This window comes from Lepidothrix coronata, unplaced genomic scaffold, assembly GCF_001604755.1.
Source record: "Lepidothrix coronata isolate B3197 unplaced genomic scaffold, Lepidothrix_coronata-1.0 Scaffold315, whole genome shotgun sequence".
Taxonomy (NCBI): Eukaryota; Metazoa; Chordata; class Aves; order Passeriformes; family Pipridae; genus Lepidothrix; species Lepidothrix coronata.
The window spans coordinates 112,077-131,188 of record NW_016690495.1 but is presented as its reverse complement, the minus strand read 5'-3'; the positions used below and the strand labels follow the sequence as shown (position 1 = coordinate 131,188).

The window sequence follows — 19,112 nt, the reverse complement described above, 5'->3', positions numbered from 1 at the left end:
CCTGCTACCACCCGATGGCTTTGGCAACCTCTTGCCCATGGAACTTCCTAATGTATTTTCAAATGACTTCACATTCGCTCACCGTCTCAGCATTAGCAGCTTCAAGCTCGCTGTGAGCAACCTCCTACCTCGCACAGTTCCCAGATAATTACAGATTAGAACCGGCTAATTTTTATTTTTGTAAAGCTGTCAGAGATCTATGTTTGTTATTATTGTCTCCTAGGTTGCCAGTTGCATAAATACATATGTAAAACCCCCTTTGATCTCTAAGTATAATGACACAGATTTATCAAATGTTTGCCTTTTTCTGTCTCTTTGAAAAGGCTGATTTATGGAGTGCAGTCCCTACCTCCCTTCCTCTCTTGAAATATGAAGTGTTTGTGAGCAGCCAAGGTAATATTTAATATCCTGCCAAGAATCCTTTGCACTTCCTAACAAATGAACTACAACCTAACCAAATGGTTCACATCTGTTTAGCCTCTTCTCCTTTTTAACTAAACAAATTAGCATTAGAATACCTGGGAGGCACACAAAGTCCCTTTCTAGATGACAGAACACAGACAATTATTAGCAAGGGGAGTAACTGTACTGAAAGGAGCAGGCCTGGACCCAGCAGATGTTTTCACATCTCCTGTAGTGTCCATGAATGACCCGCAGCGCAGCGGACACGCTGCCACGGCCTTTTGAAGTGGGTGAGGAGTCCATTCACAGTCCCCTTCTGAATGAAATTAGAGGCAGTGGCCCCAGTGAGTTAAGTGTTCCATTTAAACCACTTCCAGCAAAGATATGTTTTGTTGTGGGGGAGTTTCCCCCCCCCATAAATGGCTAAAACAAAGAGCACCGCCCCACTCCTCCCCGCCCACGGGCTCAGGATGCTCAGGAGGCAACAACCCTGGGTTTATTTCTGGTTTCCCCAGTGGTTTCTCATCCCAAGAGCATCATCAATCCACCCATCCTCATCGCCCTCCCTCTCTGGGAAACAAGGTGTGAGGGGTTATTCGGGTTTTAGGAGAATCACGAGGCGCGAACAAACATCTGCAAAGCACGGTTTGGATTATTGCAGGCTCCCTCAGTCTGCACATGGGCAATTACAAACTCACACCCCTCCGACCACGAGGGGCCTTTCAAGCACCCCTGTTCCCGCTGGGGTCCCAAACACCTTTAAATCAGAGGTTCAGGAGGGGCTCTGGGGCGGGACGGGACGGGACGGGGCGAGACGGGCTCTGCTCGGAGCGCTCGGTTAATTGGATTCATCGCTGGAGGAGGGAGCCAAAGGAAACACGTGTTTTATTAGGGCTAACACTTAGCTTTTATTGTAAATGTTTTGAAAAAGAAAACACTCCAAAGCTTCACAGAGATACTGCTATTAATACATCATCCGAATAACAAGTGATTAAAACCAACAACAGCTACTATGAAAATGTGGCTTTGTAGCCCCGGACCGCATGGGACGCAGCCGGGAAAATCATTATGAACACACCAGCGGGGTGCAATTATAAATAAAAACAGCTCTGTAAAGGCTACAAAAGCAGCAATAATCAGTCCGGTCTGTGGTTTAGTGAGGGCTACAGACATTACGGAAGGTGCTATTTATTACCAGAGCCAGGGACACCGCTGGCTGAAGGGGTGCAACTTCAGGAGGAGTCAACAGAGGGAGTTCCCGGCCACCGCGGCCAAGCGAGGCACAGCCCGCACATCCCGCCAGCCGCCCGGAGCGCTCCGTGTTCGTCTGTCCGTCCGTCCGTCCAGCACGGCCTTCCCGCAGTCCCCACCACAAACAAGGATGGAAGGGGCTGGCGGCGCTGGACGGGTTCGACGGCTCCGAGCTGCGGGGTCAGACGGTGTCTCTGGCACAGGCACGGCTCCAAGGACGGACCCAGCAAGGCTGAGCCCCGCAGGTACCTCGTACAGCTGCGCTTCTTCCAGCGGGGTGGCTCCTCATGGCACCCACGGGCACCTCAGAACACCCTCACGGAGCAATCCCTGCGGGAAACCCAGCGCTGCTGCTCCTGGTGGGAGCGTGGGATGCAGATGTTGGGTGACTCCTGTGGATCACACCCCCCGGGCATCAGTGACAGCACAGAGGACAGACCCCAAACCAGAAGGGTTTGTCATCTCTTGGCAGCCCTGGAGACACTGCTCGGCCTGGGGACAGAGCTGTGGGGGAGGAGCAGAGGACAGAGACACCACGGGAACATCTGTCTGCAGATGCTTCCTCTGCACTCTTCCCACGGCTCATTTTTGAGGCGAGAAGGGTTAATCAGCCCCACTCCCAATGTATTCCCAGCTCCTGCCAGTCCCTGCTCCCGTGAAAGCCAACGCAATGTGTGTAAGGAGCAGGTCAGGAGCATCAGAGTGGGGAGAAGACATCTAAGCAATATCCCTCTCTCTGCTGCTAACTCCGGTGACTACGTGGCCCTGGGCATCCCGTTTGTCCCCGGCATCCCTCGGTGTCCCTGCGGTGTTGCTGGGAGTGACTCAGTGCGGGGATGGCCAAGAGCGTCGCTCACCCAGCCCCTGGCGGCTCCGCACTGCGAGAGTCCCTGCGAACCTCGGAGCTCAGCTGATAAACTCGGGCTGTTCCCTTCCCCGCTCTGGATGCCGTCCAGCAGCTCCCCTGGAAGCACGGCGGAAACACCTTAATCACCTCGTTTGCATCTCCGTTTCAAGTTTAATTTGATACAGTGCCTCCTCTCCCCGGAAAAAAAAAAAAAGTAATAAAAAAATCCCAAACATCTCCCAGACGCACAAATCTTGATTTCCCCCCTTGCTCAGAAAACAAAAGGCAGATCCCTGTGCCAGACACTTCCTTGCAAATGAGCTTTGAGTGCCGTGTGTGTCTGCATCCTGCACTTTTAGAAGGGTCAGTGGTGGAGCCCGTCCTGCCTGGCTGGGAGCTCTGTGCTCCCCTGGCACCAGTCTGGTCTCTCCCCACCCCACCTGCAGGGATGCCTCCTCCCTTCTTCCCACTTCTTGCTTTTTGGATGAGCAAGATGGGCAAGATGTGCCCAGGGGTCCCAGTCAGGGACAGGTTGGTCAGTGTGGGAGATCAGATCCCTGCTGTTCCCAATCAGCCAGGGAAATTCCTCAAAATTTTTGTTTCTCTTGAAGAACAGACAGTCCAGTTACAGCTGCAGTTCCAAGGGGCACAGGCAATGCATGTTATAGCACATATTCCATGAAAAAAGGTATCAAAGGGAAGCTGTAGTTAAAACAGAACGTGTTAAAAAGGAGAGCAGGGGGCAGAGAGGACCTTGGGATGTGCCTGGGACAGTGAAACCAGGGGAAAAGCCATAACCACTGAACTGGCCCCAGTCCCTGGGGCACTTTGGAGACACATAGAAACCTTTGGGTACCACACTCTGCCTCACTCGATGGGCAGGACTGAAGAAGGGCTCCTGGAAAAATGGGAAAACAGGTATGGATGTAGGGCAATGGTTCCAGCAGTAGTGGTGAGGGCCAGGCACCCTCCTTTCTAGCACCTCTTTTCAGTCCTTGTGCTCCCCCAAAGCACAGGAACTGTGACAGCAGCTCCTCACCAGCTCCTTGGGATGGTCCAGGACCACCACACTCAGAGCATCTCTTTGGAGGTGTCAGGAATTTGGGAGCTGTGACCTTTCAGGGACTGGGGTAACACCCAGTACCTTCCCAGAACGGATGAATGCACCAACCTGAGCCCACTGCCAAACCCTCAGTTCTCGCTCCAAGGCCTGGGGGTGCCAGAACTGGTTGGGAGCAGGAGGAAAAACATCTCCACATTGTGGGAAAACAGCTCGTTCTGCCAACCCTGCTCTGTGAAACAGTTGAACTGTGCCTTTTTGAAACACTGGAAACTAAATCCCAGCCTGAGGCACCGGCCCAGGCTGGAAAATCTTCAGTGCAAACAGTTAAAGTCTGGAAGCAGAAAAGCAGAGGTGACAGGCAGTGTGTGAGGTGGAGCTGATGAGAGGTGCTCCTGCCAGCTCTTTGAAACACAGGTTACTCTGCCAGTGCTTTAAATGGCTTTGGGACACCCTGCACATGCCCTGCTCAACAGGACTCCTTTCCTTTGAGTCAGGGAGAACGTGACCAGTGGAAGCCACAAAGATGATTAAGGGACTGCAGCATCTCTCTGATGAGGAGAGACTGCAGGAGCTGGGCCTGGTTAGCCTGGAGAAGAGAAGACTGAGAGGGGATCTCATCAATCCACACAAACATCTCCGAGGTGGGTGTCAGGGGATGGTGCCAGACTCTTGTCAGTGGTGCCCAGTGACAGGACAAGGACCAATGGCCATAAACTAAGACACAGCAAGTTCTACCTCAACGTGAGGAAGAACTTCTTCCCACAGATGGTGGCAGAGCACTGGAGCAGCTTCCCAGAGAGGGCCTTGAGTCTCCCTCTCTGGAGACATTCCAACCCCACCTGGACATGTTCCTGTGTCACCTGCTCCAGGTGACCCTGCGTGGGGAGGGGGTTGGACTGGAGGATCCCCAGAGATCCCTTCCAGCCCTGACTATTCTGTGCTTCTGTGAACAGAAGGGTCTGGAAAGCAGCTCCAAGGCTTGCTAGACCTCATGTCAAAGCCCTAGAAACCTGTAGCACATTTGTTTCAGAGGGGACTAAAACACATCGAGGGAACCACCCAGCAAGGCCCCGTCTGAGGGATCTCACAGAGGAGTGTCCTCACCAGTGACACTTCTGACCTCACCACTCAGCTGTCACCTCTGACTCCAAACTAACACCACTGTTAGGGAGATGATGAACATTAGAACCAGAGTCTGACTTGTCTTGGGCAGGGCCAAGTGCTGCACATGCACCCACAGGGGCCAAGCCCTGCCCTGCAGCACTGACCTTGCCAGGACTGCAAGAAGAAATAGCAGCTCCAAGAGGCAAAACAACCAACTCAAGGTCCCACGGGCAGCACAAGTGGCATCCTGCATCCCATGAGCCCTTGACTGGGCTGGCTTTTTGCCTGGTTAAGAAATTCCATGACTAGAAATGCCACTGGGGACAGCCTGTCTAGTATTACCACCTCCAGCAGAGCTGCTCGGGAGGAAAACAGTGCTGATATCTCTGTTTTAATAGCCAAGTGTTCTGTAGACAGCCTGCATTTCCAAGGAAGAGGGAATATCTAATCACCTCTGGAGAGCAACCAGGACAACATGCTTTCTATCTGTAATGATAATGATTTCTAATAGTATCACTCTTGTTTCCATTCCTGCTCTCCTGGGATCGCTCGGAACTGAAAAGGACGTGTGTGTTTTGTGTAAGCCTTGAAGTGCTGTGGCCTGGCTGAGTGGGAAACGCTGCTGGAGACAGGAGAGTGTGAATGTGTGACTCTGCTGGGGCAGATTATATCGGAGACTGATACAGGAAGCGAGGAAAAAAAACCCTCAGTGGGGGAAACAAGCGGGAAAGCGCTGTGAGCGCTGGGATTGGGTTTCCTCATTCATGCTGGAACAAAGAGCAGAGCCACACCAACTGCTGCTGTGCTGGGATGGCAGCAGTCAGGGGCACTGGGATGGCAGCAGTGTCAGGGTACTGTGTGAGCTCACATGGGACCTGGGGGCTCCCTGCAAACCCAAGAGCTCGGGACAACTCCCGGCTGTGTCACTCGGCTCCTCACCGCGCCCTGCGGGGTCAGTGCTGTGCTCAGAGATCTGCTGAAGGTCAGGGCAAAGCAGGGATGTGGGGGAATCCAGGACCAGCTCTCTGCAATGCTCCTCAAAGCCTGACCCAGCGCTCACCCTGCACTGATGGAGAGAATAACAGGCCAGGGCTGACAAAGACATGAGCTGTTCCCTCCTCCAGTAAGGTGAAGCACCTCCATCCCTGTTTCACAGCTGGAGTGCATTTCTTCTGCAGAGGTCTGGAAAGAATGAAGATCCCCTGAGCCCCAGGGCTACTGTTTTATCCACAAAACCACACGAAAGGTTTAAAGTCCAAACAGACTAAAACCAGCTTCATCCTCTTGAGTCTCTGGCCCAGGTTCCTATGTGAGCTCTACTCCAGCTCCTGGTGGTGCAGAGCTGCCTGTTGTGACAGCAGCACCGAGATGGGACCCCTCAGCAGACCCAGGGCTAGGAGGGACAGGGCACATCACTGCTGTTTTTTTCACTGCCACATAGAGACCAGGTATTTCACAGCAGGGGCTTGGAACGAGCTGGTCTTTAAGGTCCCTTCCAACCCAAACCACTCAGTGATTCTGCAGGACCAATTCAGGGGGAGATCCTGAGTAACCAGGATAAGGGGATGACAACCAACCCATATTCAAGTTCTCCAAATGGGACAAAGAAAAGAAAACATTGCAATTTTAAGCAGGAACTGCTGTTTCAGGTTCAAGGAGCCGTGCAAAGCCTGATGCTTGCAGGGCCCAGCAGAGAGATGCAGGAAGCCCAACTTTATCTCCTGTGCAAAGCCATCATGGAAAGGCATCTCATGCACCTCACCTGCCTCTTTCCCTGCAGGATTTGGGCAGCAATATTAGCAGTGCTGGAGGGGGTAAGGCTGCCATTGATCCTCACAGGGACCACAAACACCCTTGGATGAGGGCAGACAGCTCAGGACTTTTAATTTCCACAGTGGCAACAGCAATATTGAAAAGGAGACCTGAGAGCACCTGCTGCACTATCCATTTGCAAAAAAGGCTTCAGTTTGGCCAGGTGTTTATTTTCAAAGCACATGCAACAGCAACACTCCCAAAAGGCAGTAAAATGGCAGTAGATGGCTTCATCTGTTTATGGCTAGTTTGCAGCAGAGCAGGGAACACCTCCTAGGCAAAAAAAAGCTTATTTTATTAAGTATTTCTTACCTTTAAACCCCAGATCCACTGATTCTAAAGCCATGCTTTTTCTCCAGGCCAGACTCACTGGGTGTGGAGATGTTGGTGCAGCTCGGTGACCTGCATTCTGCAGACACTCAGGGATGATTACAAAGCTCCTGTCTAGCCCTAACCCCTGTGAATGTTACACATTTTGGCCCTAGAAATGAAGATGACTGTTCTTACAAGCTCAACCACAGGCATGTCCTTGGGACCTTTAATCAGAATGGAATTCCTCAGGACAGCACCCGGGACTCGCAGGCCATCTGAAGCCTGGCTCTGGAATGACTTAGGAGAAAACCACAACCTTCCTGCTTCAGCACCACTTTCTGCCTCTGGGAGCAAAATCTGTGACTTTTTTTGTAGGCCATTTGCTCTTTTCAGGTTCCTCTGTCAGCTTAAGGTTGACCAAATTCTTTGGTTTCGCACAAACCCTTTCCACTCACATGCAACTTAGTTTCAGTCGCTGCTTGCACAATAAATCAGTATTTCACAAGCTCTTGCAGTGATCAAGAACATGCTGCTGTGAGCAGTGCCACAGAAACACCAAATACCTTTGCAATTAACTGAACTGGACCAGAGTTCCAATCATAAGTGGACACTATAAAACAGATTTGGAGTGTTCATCTCTTTTTGTACAGTCTGTACTTTATTGCAGAGAAGACTGGATGCATTTTTAAAACAAATTCAGGAGTTGCACAGTTTCCAGGCAGTTCCACGAAGTGCTGCCCACAGTAACCTGAGCACAACAGACCTGTCAGACAGTGAGAGGGGACTCCAGCCTGTCATCTGCAATCACTCCAGAGTCACCAAACCCCGCAGCCAATTATTTAAGAGCCACATAAAACAGGTGGCCCTGCTCCTGAGAGCACCTCTGCCAGCACAGCAGAGGCTAAACCGTGTCACTCCTGATTTACACCAGCGTAACCCAGACCAGGAGTCAGGCCTGGATCCCGAGAGCAGCCAGGGAAGGTTCTGTGTCAGTGTGAGACACCTGTGGTGGCAGATTTGTGACGTTTCCTCAAGGATTTTACTCGGGATCAGGTTCGAGACAGTGTCTCCCATTTCAGGTGTTGCTGTATCTTTGGATTGATGCTCAACCTGCTGCCCAGCCCCTTTCCACATGGGAAAGAAATCTTGGCATGGGAACACATCAAGTCGTAACAGGCACTGACTACCACAATAAACTATCCCCGTCTCTGTCTGCCCTGGGTGCTGCTGTGTCTGGGAGCATCCCAGCAGGTCACAGCCAGCCTCAGGCAGGCTGAGGGTGAGCCACAGCCCTGCAGCAGGATCACAAGCACTGTGGCCAGAAATGTTCTTCAGTGTATCAGATAACAGAGATAATGCACTTTCCTCGGGAGACCATCCACAGTAATTGCTTTGGAGGGACACAGGCTGCAGCAGCAAGTGAACATTACAGTATTAGGCTAAATCCACAACCTTTTTTCTGTAAATGTGTTTCCTTACCTATTAATTACCCTCAAAGTGAAGCCTTTCTCTGAGCCACCACAGTGTGACATTAAATAGAGCTCAAACTCTTGATGCCAGTCCAGGGCTCATGAGAGGACGCCGAGACCGAATGCGCTGGCACAAGACACATGAGCATGGAAAATCCTCACAACCACCTGACTCTGGGATCTGCTTCCCACCTCCTCCACCTTTCACAGCCTCACTGCCATAAACACTAATGGTGATTTTTACCAGCTGAAGATCTGACACCCAGGGCTCAAGCTCTGATGATGTAAAACCACGTAGGACCCAGAAGTTCCCTGTGATGGAAGTACAGCAGAATGGCTCAGTGTGTCCAAGGGATGTGCTACAGGAGAGCTTTCACCTGGAGGGTGTTTAAATGCTGGTGTGTGCTGTGCTGAAAGGCAGTTTTCTTCTCTCCTTTAGCACTGTGCCAGTTGTATGCAAGCCAAAAATCTACTGGGGTGAAGGGGAACCTCAGGAAAAGCAACTGACTGAAAAAAGCCCCCAAAAGTTTGGTTTGGTGTGACACCAGTGCAGGGATGGCAAGGATTGAGACAAAACCCCAACCCACTGTGTGCCTCAAAGCTTAAATTAAAGGAGAGGGTGCTTGGGGAGCAGGGTGAGAAATCATTCCAGGGTTGCTCCCTGACGGCTTCGCCAAGGCTGCCAGTGCTGGCGGGGAAACGTGTGCGCATGTGACTCGTGAACTACCCCACCACCCACGAGGACAGAGACCACGGCTCACAGGGACTTCAGAAGGCCACCCCAAAGCAAAATCCTAGTCTGGGATGAGTGAAGGGGCCTGAGGCCCCTGAGTGCTTTGAGCTCTCCTGGCTACTCCCTCGCAAAAGAAAATAGAAAATCATCGCATGAAGTGGTCGCTAGGCACGAACGATTCTTCCTCAAACAGATTCCCACAGGATTCCCCACTGTGATTACTAAAATAAACTACCTGATGTGTCACGAGGACAACATACAATCGACATTTAAGGCAATCTAATTTCCATAGCCCTCCCATGACTTTCCCCCTTTCCCAGCAGGTCGCCTTTGTCTTCCTTCTCCAGGGCCGATTTCTTGCAGGTGAACATGACCAGCAGCAGCATGGGCAGGTGCCAGAGGCTGCAGAAGAAGAGCTTCCTGGAGCTGCTGCGATCTGCATCCCTGTAGAACCGAAAGCCGAGGTAGGAGATGTAGAGGTTGATGGGGAGTGAAATGATGGGGAAAGTCCACGTGGTGATGTCGAGGACAGGAGCTGCCGCCGAGAGTCCGATTAAGGCCAAGCAGTGTCGCAGAGCCACCCTCCTGCAGAGCCCCGGGTGGGTGACAGACATCATACAGTATCCTCCTCTGGAGTAATCCTCCCGCAGGCCCCAGCTCAGGGCGTTGAAGTGAGGGAACTGCCAGGAGTAAAGGATCCCTCCTAACAGCAAAGCACCTGTGATGGGGCAGAGAGAAGGACGTAAGAGTTAGAAGGTCCCCGCGAGAAGTGCCACACACAGAACTCGGCTGCCATGGGCTGTCTGCTGCCAGCACTACACACACGTGGCACCTGTGGCAGCTGTGACACTGCTCAGGGCAGCTCCATGAGATAAGGAACCTCTGGTTTTAATGGCATTCACACAGGGTTGTGCACGGTGGATTGTCTGGGTTTGGAACACTTAATTTGCAAAGCATTTCAGCAAGTCACTTCCTCCTAATGAACCACCTCTAATTTGTTTCTGCACCAACTCAGTCTCTACCTGAGGGAATTGGTGGGAATGGAGCTCAGTTGGGCAAGAGGCTGTTTTCTTGGAAGCCTCTTGATTCTAGTCCTGGGTTCCAGAGTTGGTGCATCCAGAGAGGAAAAGAGCCACTGGGCAGAGCCACTCGAACAGACACAGAGAGCCCCGCTCAGTGACACCACAAAAGGAGGATAAGCTGCTCCTCCTGAGAACCTGGGCACACACCAGCACCCTGGGAGCCTGGAGCATGGCTAAGCTCTCTGCCTGCCCACTGTGGGAGGGAGGGAACTGCTCCTGGCACGGGAGAAACTCCATCATGGACCTGGGCGGGCAGCAGAACTGGCAGAAGCTGCTAATGAGGTGGCAGGAGACGGAGAACTTCTTACTCCTTCAAACCAACTGCAGAAACTTTTAAGCAGTTTGATCAAGTAACTCTGTTCACACCAATTAGCTACTCTTCCAATTAAAAAGGAGCTGTGGAAGCACCACATTTCCACAGCTCTCCCTGGGACACAGCACAGGGCTTACTGAGGCAGGAGCAGCTTATGTGCTGATTTCAGAGAGCTTCCAGGAGGCCCTCAGACTAAACTCCCTTCACTAATTTTGTCTGAAGACACAAAAAATCCCCCAAGGCTGTTGCACATTATGAGCATTCCTGGATTTTCCTTTTGTTTCCCCAGCTCCCAAACCCTCTGCTCTGGCATTAACACTTTCTTTGCATCTCCCTCCTTCCATGAGCTCTTTCTCTATGGAAACTACTTCTCAACTGGAGCCACGAGTGCAGCATTTTCTTAGTGATTTGAGAGAAACAGAAACAGCAACACTTCTCTGCACACAGGTTAATATATTTCAATTCTTCCCCAGACACTCATTTCTTCTCCAGTGGCTGCTTGGGCTCCAACAAAGAACAAGTCATTGTGTCCTCTGAACAGCTTCATGGTTCACATCTCCTCTCCATCTGCTCCTTGGGGCTGTGCATGCCTAGTTCTTGTCTCAAACAGCCCAACTTACACCGGCGCTGCCTTGCAAATATTAATAATCTCAGTTTGCAAAAAAGCCTTTTTTTCCCCTCTATCTTATCACCAGTGAGGGAATGCTCCATTAGATTTCATGTAGGTGGTTTCCAGTGGCTTATAAATCCAGTAGTGGTATAAAAGACCCATCTCACTGCTTTTTAAAATGAGTTACAAATACTCTTTGAAGTGAGTCTGTGCCTCTGGAAGTTGATTACACGAAGCACAGAGACAGAAACACATACCTTGGGGGTGCTGCTTTCAGTACAACATTGTCTGCCATGAATTACAGAGGATGTCACAGAATCACAGAATGGTTTGGGTTGGAAGACCCAAAGATCATCTCATTCTACCCCCCTGCCATGGGCAGGGACACCTTCCACTAGCCCTGGTTGCTGCAAGTCTCATCCAGCCTGGCCTTGGACACTTGCAGGGATGGGGCAGCCACAGCTTCTCTGGGCAACCTGTGCCAGGGCCTCCCCGCCCTCACAGGGAAGGATTTCTTCTTAACATCCCATCTAACCCTGCCATCTGGCAGTTTGAAGCCATTCCTCCCTTTCCTGTCACTCCAGGCTCTTTCAAATAGCTGTTCTCCATCTTTTTTTAGGCCCCCTTAGGTACTGGAAGGTGGCTATTAGGTCACTTCATTTCCTGGACTATGGCCCAAAAGGCTGCAAATCCAGCTATTCAATCCTACTAAAGTCAACTTTCCAGGTGTGCATGTTTAGCACCTTCTATAAATTGGAACCCACCAATTGTTAGGACAGTTGAAAATGGTGCACCCCAAAATTACCAATCATTTCAGAAAGTCACGGCAAGCAAAGTAATTTTGGCCCCGACAAAAATAGGATTTGATTCAGTTCTGATGAAATCGAAGGGAGAAGATCCACTGAAACAAACCAAAATAAAACTTACGGAAGGAGCAGCTCTCCCTACACCAGGAGGAACAACAGGGAAAATGTTCCTGTCATAAGTCATTCCTTAGCTCTTTCCTACCTCTTGTAAAACACGTTACCGGAGGCGAGATCCTGAACGTGACAAACCTACGAGGGGAATATTTTCCAAGTTCCACATCTGAAGTGCTCCAGAGACGTCGTTCAGAACTTAGGGAAAGGTAAGCTGCAATTATCCATCAGCTGAGGACGCTTAAGCAGATGGAGCCAGGCCCAGGACTTGGAGCCGAGGCTGTCCCTGCTTCCCACGGCTCCGGACCAGCCGGCTTTTCATCCGGCATGTGCCGCGTCCCCGCGTTTGGGCTCTAACACAGGCTTTGCTTATTCAATTGTTCAAATGCTGTGTGCAGCCAAGCTCAAAACACACCCTAAACCTCAAACACACAAACCCCTTTAACAGTTCCCTAACTGTAACACACCATTAAAAGGAGAAGGAAAAAAAAAAAAGTCATCTGGAGAAACTTTTAAACACAAACAGACCAACTAAACTACTCGAGGCTGGATTCCCATTTACAAAGCTCTGGTTTTTACATGCAAGCCTTTGGAATTTAATTACTTTGATTACATTACAACCATTGAGATAATTGATATTTTACAGAGAAGCTGAACAGTAAAACAATTTAATAGGCCATTACGAGGATTTGAACTGACCGATCTTTTTGTTCGGTTCCCATGTGCTGGGACATCCTGTAATTTCCTCGGCCCAGGCGGAGATCGTCGGGTTGTCAGAGATTTTTAAGTGTCACGTAAGACTGATGACTGGCAAAGCACAGCACACGGTACAGTACAATCCACCATCAAATGAGCTCACAGTAGGAACCCTGTCAAGCCCAGAGCAGACACTGTAATGCTCATTAATTACTAGATGAATGTTAACTATGTCATAATTAAGTCAGCTGTGTTTTTAAGCAATATTACAGCGAGACGAGCTCTGGAGACTAACCTGGTTCAAAACAGAGCTGAGTCTACTCTGCGGCCTCTGTGTAGTTCCCAATAGTTTGGGAACTCAGCTTAATAATTGCAAATCTCCCTTTTCCCCACGGAGTTTATAATTAAGGGAACACCAGACAAGGTCGTTCCCAACAGGAACACGTGGAGCTGGTGCAGGGTTCGCAAAAGCAAAGCTGGATGTCGGAGCAGAGACGTTGCCTGGGCAGTGGGAGATAACTGGCACCCAGGGACACCCTGGGACAGCATGGGCACCCAGGGGACAGGCAGGGGACAGGCAGGGGACAGGCAGGGGACAGGCAGGGGACAGCCATCAGCTCAGGCTCCTCCCCAGGAAACCCTGAGCACAGGAACTCGGATCTCTCAGCTCTTGTGCAGGAGTTCATGAACTGCAGGACCACAAGTACTTGGCTTGTGGACATCACAAACCTTGGCCTTCTAGGCCAAATTCTTAATTGGTGCAATTGAGCCCATTTATGACCAATTCTTCACCTTTCCAAGTGTGAGGACCTGGGACAGATGCAGCAGACACTTACAAATCCTGGTAACTCAGCAGATGAGTCCTGTTTGATTTTGGAAATAAATGAAATCTGTTAAGGCAAACAGGACCCAGGTCTCCAGAATTTTTTCACTCTTGCATGCAAAATAGGTCTAAAATGTTTTCTTGTTGAGTTCCTATTCTTTAATCGCTTTGCCCTGGCTTAAATCATCTCAAAAGTTCCAGGATTGAAGAGACCCAGGTAGGTCCTAAAGCACCCCCAGAGCTAAAGATAAATAACAGGTTTTACTGTTCCTCATGAATTTTAAGGTTAAGCTATTATTTCCTTTCTTAAATTCTTTTTTGAAGTATTTAAATAGTAATAGACCTTCTTTTTAATAAACAAGAACAAGCTGAGATTTTTATTTTATTTTAATATCTAAGATAAAGCCAAAATGTCAGCTGGTGTAGAAGGAGGTAGAAAATGGTCCTTTCTTTCTGTAAATATATTTTTATCTAGCGAAATACTGAAACTTCATAAATTACACTTTCCCTAAAACAAACAAGACATTAAATTCCAGAGTCATTTGGAAAGTGCTTGGCAAGATGTTTTAAGGCTCAATAAATTTGGGAAAGGCTTGGAAACAATTGTGAGATGAGAATTCCAAAAGCAACTGTTATGACTCTGGGTTTGCAAAGCACAGCAGCTGACAGTCTAATTTTCAGAATTACAAGAGCAAGAAGCATCCCCCTCTGAGATTCTGCTCTTCATGGTGTCAAGAAGGACATGTGGTACCCCTAAATTTTGATTAAAATTTCATAGTTTATTCCTTTTAGAGAAATTCATGATGATCTCATTTGCTGGATGGTCCAAATCTCAAGTGAAGGGGCATTGTCAGTGCCTGAGCCCAGTCCTTAGCCTAGGCCAGACTAAGTCCTTGGGTAGGAAGAGCATTTAAGAGCAGGAGATTGATGGGTTTTAGGGTGTCAACCCTTGCAGGCCATGAACTCTGACCACTGGTCAACACCTGGAGAGGAGAGCAGAGCAATCAGGTACCAACAGCTCCTTGTCCTGCCCATCCTGGGCTCACACCAACATCAGTGACACTGGGATGAAAAGATGCAGACCCTACTGCCAGTCCCCCAGATTTCCCCTGTAAAGGATAGAGAGTTTGTTCAAGTCCATACATCTACTCAGGAAAGAGTGGGCATGGGCAGCTGCTGAGCCATCAGTGCCAACAGAACTTGTCCTGAGCAAACAGAGCAACCTAAGGCCTGCAAACCTACTTTCTCATCCACTAAAGGGCAGGAACAATGTTTGGATCCTGCTTGGCTGTCTCGTGCTGAGGATGCCACTCTCTTTAGCAATGATTTGAAATGTGCCTCTTTCATGCTGGCAACACCTTTCATCATCAAAGAGCTTTGTACCTTGCTCAGTTGGCACACGGGGCAGTGATGGCTCCACTCACAGAGGAACTGTTTCAGCTGTCTGCCTTAAATGAGGCACGACAGTTGGAGATGGTCCAGTTGAAGCTTTCCAAAGAATGTGTGAAGACAAGTTCCTCAAGGGCAGAGAAGGACTTGAGCTACAGGTGGGCACAGGCTGGAGCACAGCGTGTGTTGGTGGGAGCTCCAGCCCCTGGAGTGGGGCCAGCTGGAGTCTGACCAGCCTGGGCAGGCAGGTGAACGTGGGCCTGTCCACACAAGTCAAGGCAAACATGTCCAAGGTTATCTACAGGGACTGCTCTATCAACACTGTGCTCCTGAAAACAGAGGAACAACTCGTGCTCTCATCCTTCTCATTGTTCTGTAGACAACACACGGTGCCTTCCTTCTGCACAGTGTTCTGTAAACCTCTCATATCACGTCCAAGCTCCAGACAGGACAAACACCTACCCAGTTAATCAATAAAACAAAAAAAAAAAAAGAGGAAGGAGGAGCTAACCTGTAGCACCAGTTCAAGAACAGACTCGCTCCTTCTGTCTTCTTGCTTTGGTGCTGCATATGTATGGCTGGGAAGTGGCCAACCAGGCATTAAAATAAACATGGAATAGTTAAATATCAGCTCCAAAACAGATGTTGAAATCTTACTGCATTTCCCAAAGCTGGTGTTTACTGCCTTGGCAACCTAAGAATGCTGTTTTGCTTAAAGCACAATTTTAGTAATTCTTCAGCCTTGAATAATGTGAAGGAATTCTAAAATTATTTCCAGACCTCGGTAGCTCCGACTTATGAGAGGGAAGCACCGGCCCTTTGTCTCTAGGAAACGGTTCCGAGTTTGGCTGCTGTCAGGAGGGGAAGGCTTTGGCAGTGTAAGCTCAGCCTCTTAATGGATCGTAGGCAGGAAACAACCACACACCGTTTTACTTGATAGCGCACAACTGGCTCTCCTCCCTCAGAAGATGTCGAACAAATTACTCCTCTTTAATCCAGACAAGGTAGATTAGAGCTCAGAGACTTGACTTGGCCCAGCTGTATCCACCTGCTCTCGAGCACCCGCGCTGTCTCAGGCTGCATTTTTCACCTTTGCTGCGGGAAATTTAACACAACCAGTCCAAAACTCCTCACTGCAGCCCTGCATGAGCTTTACAGGATGTTACACTCACAGGAGATGTACTGGATACGTCCCCCGAAGTTTTATTTGCTATCCTTTCTTCTGTGCTTGTTCACAAGTCTCCTCTCTGGAGGTTTCTAACTATGCAGCAGCTACGGGGGTAAAGAAAGATTTTGAAGTCTTGTCAAAGCCTTGTTACCCACTGCAGGTTCAGTGTAACGGTAAAGGCTTGTTTGGGGGAGCTGGCACAAAGATTGAGTGGTTTGGAGAGTCATGGCCAGAACACACTGTAGTGTCCTGATCCACAAGGACTGGTTTGTTCAGCTCTTGGTGGCATTTTCTGTTTGTGAAGGAGAGCTGGAAGGTGCAGTCATTGCTGCCTGTGCTTCAGCTTGCTCTGGTGATGGAAAATGACTGCTGGGTTAAATCAACTGGCCTGCAGTTACAAGTGGTCAAGATATAATCACTCCTGAGGAAAAATGTTACCAGCTATTTAATTCTGCCCACTGTCTTCAGAAGTAGGAAAGGGATTAGCTCCTCAAAATTTACATCCTAATTTGTGATTATGAAGCCTTCTCAAACACAAAGACCTTTGGGAATTATCCAGTCACTAACCTTAACCAAACTGATGCAATTCCCCTCTGCTTTGCCCTCATTAGCACTACAGTAGGACAACAACCGGCACTTCTGCTTCCACTGGAAAACAAAAGCAGATGCTCCGGCTTGTGTTGGATGCCGTGGGAGTGGTGAAGCAGCCTTGAGAGGGAAAAAGGCAAAGTATCACTTCTAAAGCCCCACACAAGGTCCCTGGGCTGGGACAATGGTCCCAATGTCAGCACGGGATGAGCAGCCCGGCCCACATTGTGCCCCTTCAAGGTTACACGGTCATGGAAACGGAGGGCGAGGGGGAAAACACTGGAAAACTCAAAAGCTTCATGGTCATGGGTTTCAATAGCTGCTCCTTTTGAAGGATGGCACAAAAGGCCTGGGGAACAGGAGCGTCTCAGGCTGTGATAGACTCCTCTGTGGCAGCACAGAAAGGGAAGGGGATGTTGGCCGTGTGTTTGGCTTGTCTGCAAAACAAAGGGATGATCCTCAGTGTCCACCAGGAATAGGAAATGAAGTTGGCTGTGGGGTTTTACACCTCGAGGGAGTGTTCCTGGCCACTGCCTTTAACAGGAGGGAGCCAGATGTCCTCAGGTACGCTGGGCAGGCAGAGAAAAGCTGTGTGCACATGGATACACAGGGGCATTCACACTCCTTGTGTGACACACAGCAGGTTATTGCAGCCAAAAGCCTCGCAGGGAAACACCTTTCATTACACAGGCAAGGATGAGAAAAATAACAGCACTGTACCTCAGCTCACCCCAGCAACAGATGCCATAAAAAAAGAGCCTGGTGGGTAAGATGAAAATACAGTCGAGCAAAAATATGTCTAGGAAGTATTTGCCAAAGGACCAGACTCAGCTGAGGACTCCAAACCTGCAGAGCCACACAGGGGGCTCCTCGTCAGCCACCTCCTCCAGGCTCCACCAGGGCTCCCACGAGCCTGAGGGTGGGACTCCCTCCTGCAGCCCCCCTGTCCTGATTTCCCTGTGGGTGCTGTGTCACACCCCCCAGGGCTCAGGGGCTGTCACACAGCCCAGCTCCTCCCCGTGCCCCATCAGCCCCGCACGGGGTAGGGATGGGGGTAAGGGTGCGTTGCCTGTGAACTCGTGGGGTTGGTCCCCAGGTGCCCCAGCGGCAGAACTGCCACTTCTTTTGTCTCTGGTGAAGATGGAAAGGGGGAAAAAAATAGCCCACTGGCTTTTGTCCTAAATTCAGACCAGCTGCTCACTAGTATTGTCCCTCTGCCTCATTTTTTACAGTTTTTACCCCCACAAAGCACATTCCTGGGCCCCCAGCTCCAATTCTCATATGTCAGTGACATGAATATCTCTGTTTCCTCTGGAACAGACCACAAATTCTGCTGTCTTTCATCTGAGAAGTGAAACCCTGAAAAGCTGAGTTTACTAGAGGGAGTTTATAGCCAGAGCCTCCTCTGCTCTGGCGGCAGGATGCTGGAGCTGCCCCACTCCCAGACCTGCTCCCACATCAAGGGGCTTTGAAAGCTCCAAGTGTTTAACTAGAAGGGACACAAAGATTTCAAAGCTTATTTTGCATGCAATTAAGCTGTTGTTTTGCTCTCCCTCCTCCTGGCAGACAAGTGCTCCACCAGGGAAGGTATGAGAGACTCCAGCCATTGACAGGTTGGGTACAGCCCCCCCTTTCCCCTATTCTCTTTTTTTTTGTTACTGAAACCATCCATCTGCCAAATGTCACTAGCTGATAAGAACTGCCCGTTTTTAAATCCCCTTCTGTAAATAGATGTTGGCTGACATAATTAATGTCTACCATACAACACAATTTGAATTACAAAGTAAAGGCAATTTAAAAATCAGCCTCCACATGATTACAATTGATACTGAGTCTATAAATTCCATAGCCTGAGGAATTATTTAAATTTCTGAAAACGAATGAAAATCAGTACAAGATGTCTTTCAGGAAAGCGAGACCAGAAGTGGAGCATCTGAGATAAACTAAACAGTCTCTTGAGATAAACATTCTTTGGTGCAGTAATACCTACGGCTCCTGGGCCACCACGGCTCTGCAGTGTCTGCCGAGCTCCCAGGGCCCTTATCTGCTCTGCCACCGCCACCTACTCCGAATAAATCCCCTTAACTGATAAGCACATTAGGCTGAGGAGCCCTGCTTGTCACTCCCATCTCGCTGGGTGGTTTGGATGAACTCCGTGGCACCGCATTGCTCCGCTCCCGACACCGACCCCGCTCGCCGGCCGCGATCCACCTTCAGCTGGTGGAAGAACTGCAAAAGTTCTGGTGCTCCCAACATAAAATGGGACTGTTGGAGCAAGTCCAGAGGAGGCCACAAAGTTGTTAAGGGGGCTGGAGCACCTGCCCTATGGAGACAGGCTGGGAGAGATGGGGATGTTCAGCCCGGAGAAGACAAAGTTCTGTGGAGACCTCACAGTGCATTTCAGAATCTGCAGGGGCTACAGAAAAGGTGGAGAGGGACTGATCATCAGGAACAGGAATGACAGGACAAGGAGTAATGGGTTCAAACTGAGAGAGGGGAATTTAGATTAGATATACAAAAGAAATTTTTCCCT

General features: G+C 49.7%; 1 protein-coding gene across 1 annotated transcript in view; it reads right to left on the bottom strand.

Annotated features, from left to right (window-relative positions):
* Nucleotides 1-7,413: 7,413 nt before the first annotated feature.
* Nucleotides 7,414-19,112, bottom strand: part of LOC108508792 (protoheme IX farnesyltransferase, mitochondrial) — a 104,725-nt gene continuing 93,026 nt past the window's right edge. The window contains exon 7 of the mRNA XM_017837886.1: nucleotides 7,414-9,711. Coding sequence (XP_017693375.1) covers nucleotides 9,263-9,711 — 449 coding nt within the window. The 3' untranslated portion in view covers nucleotides 7,414-9,262. The remainder of the gene's footprint in view (nucleotides 9,712-19,112) is intronic.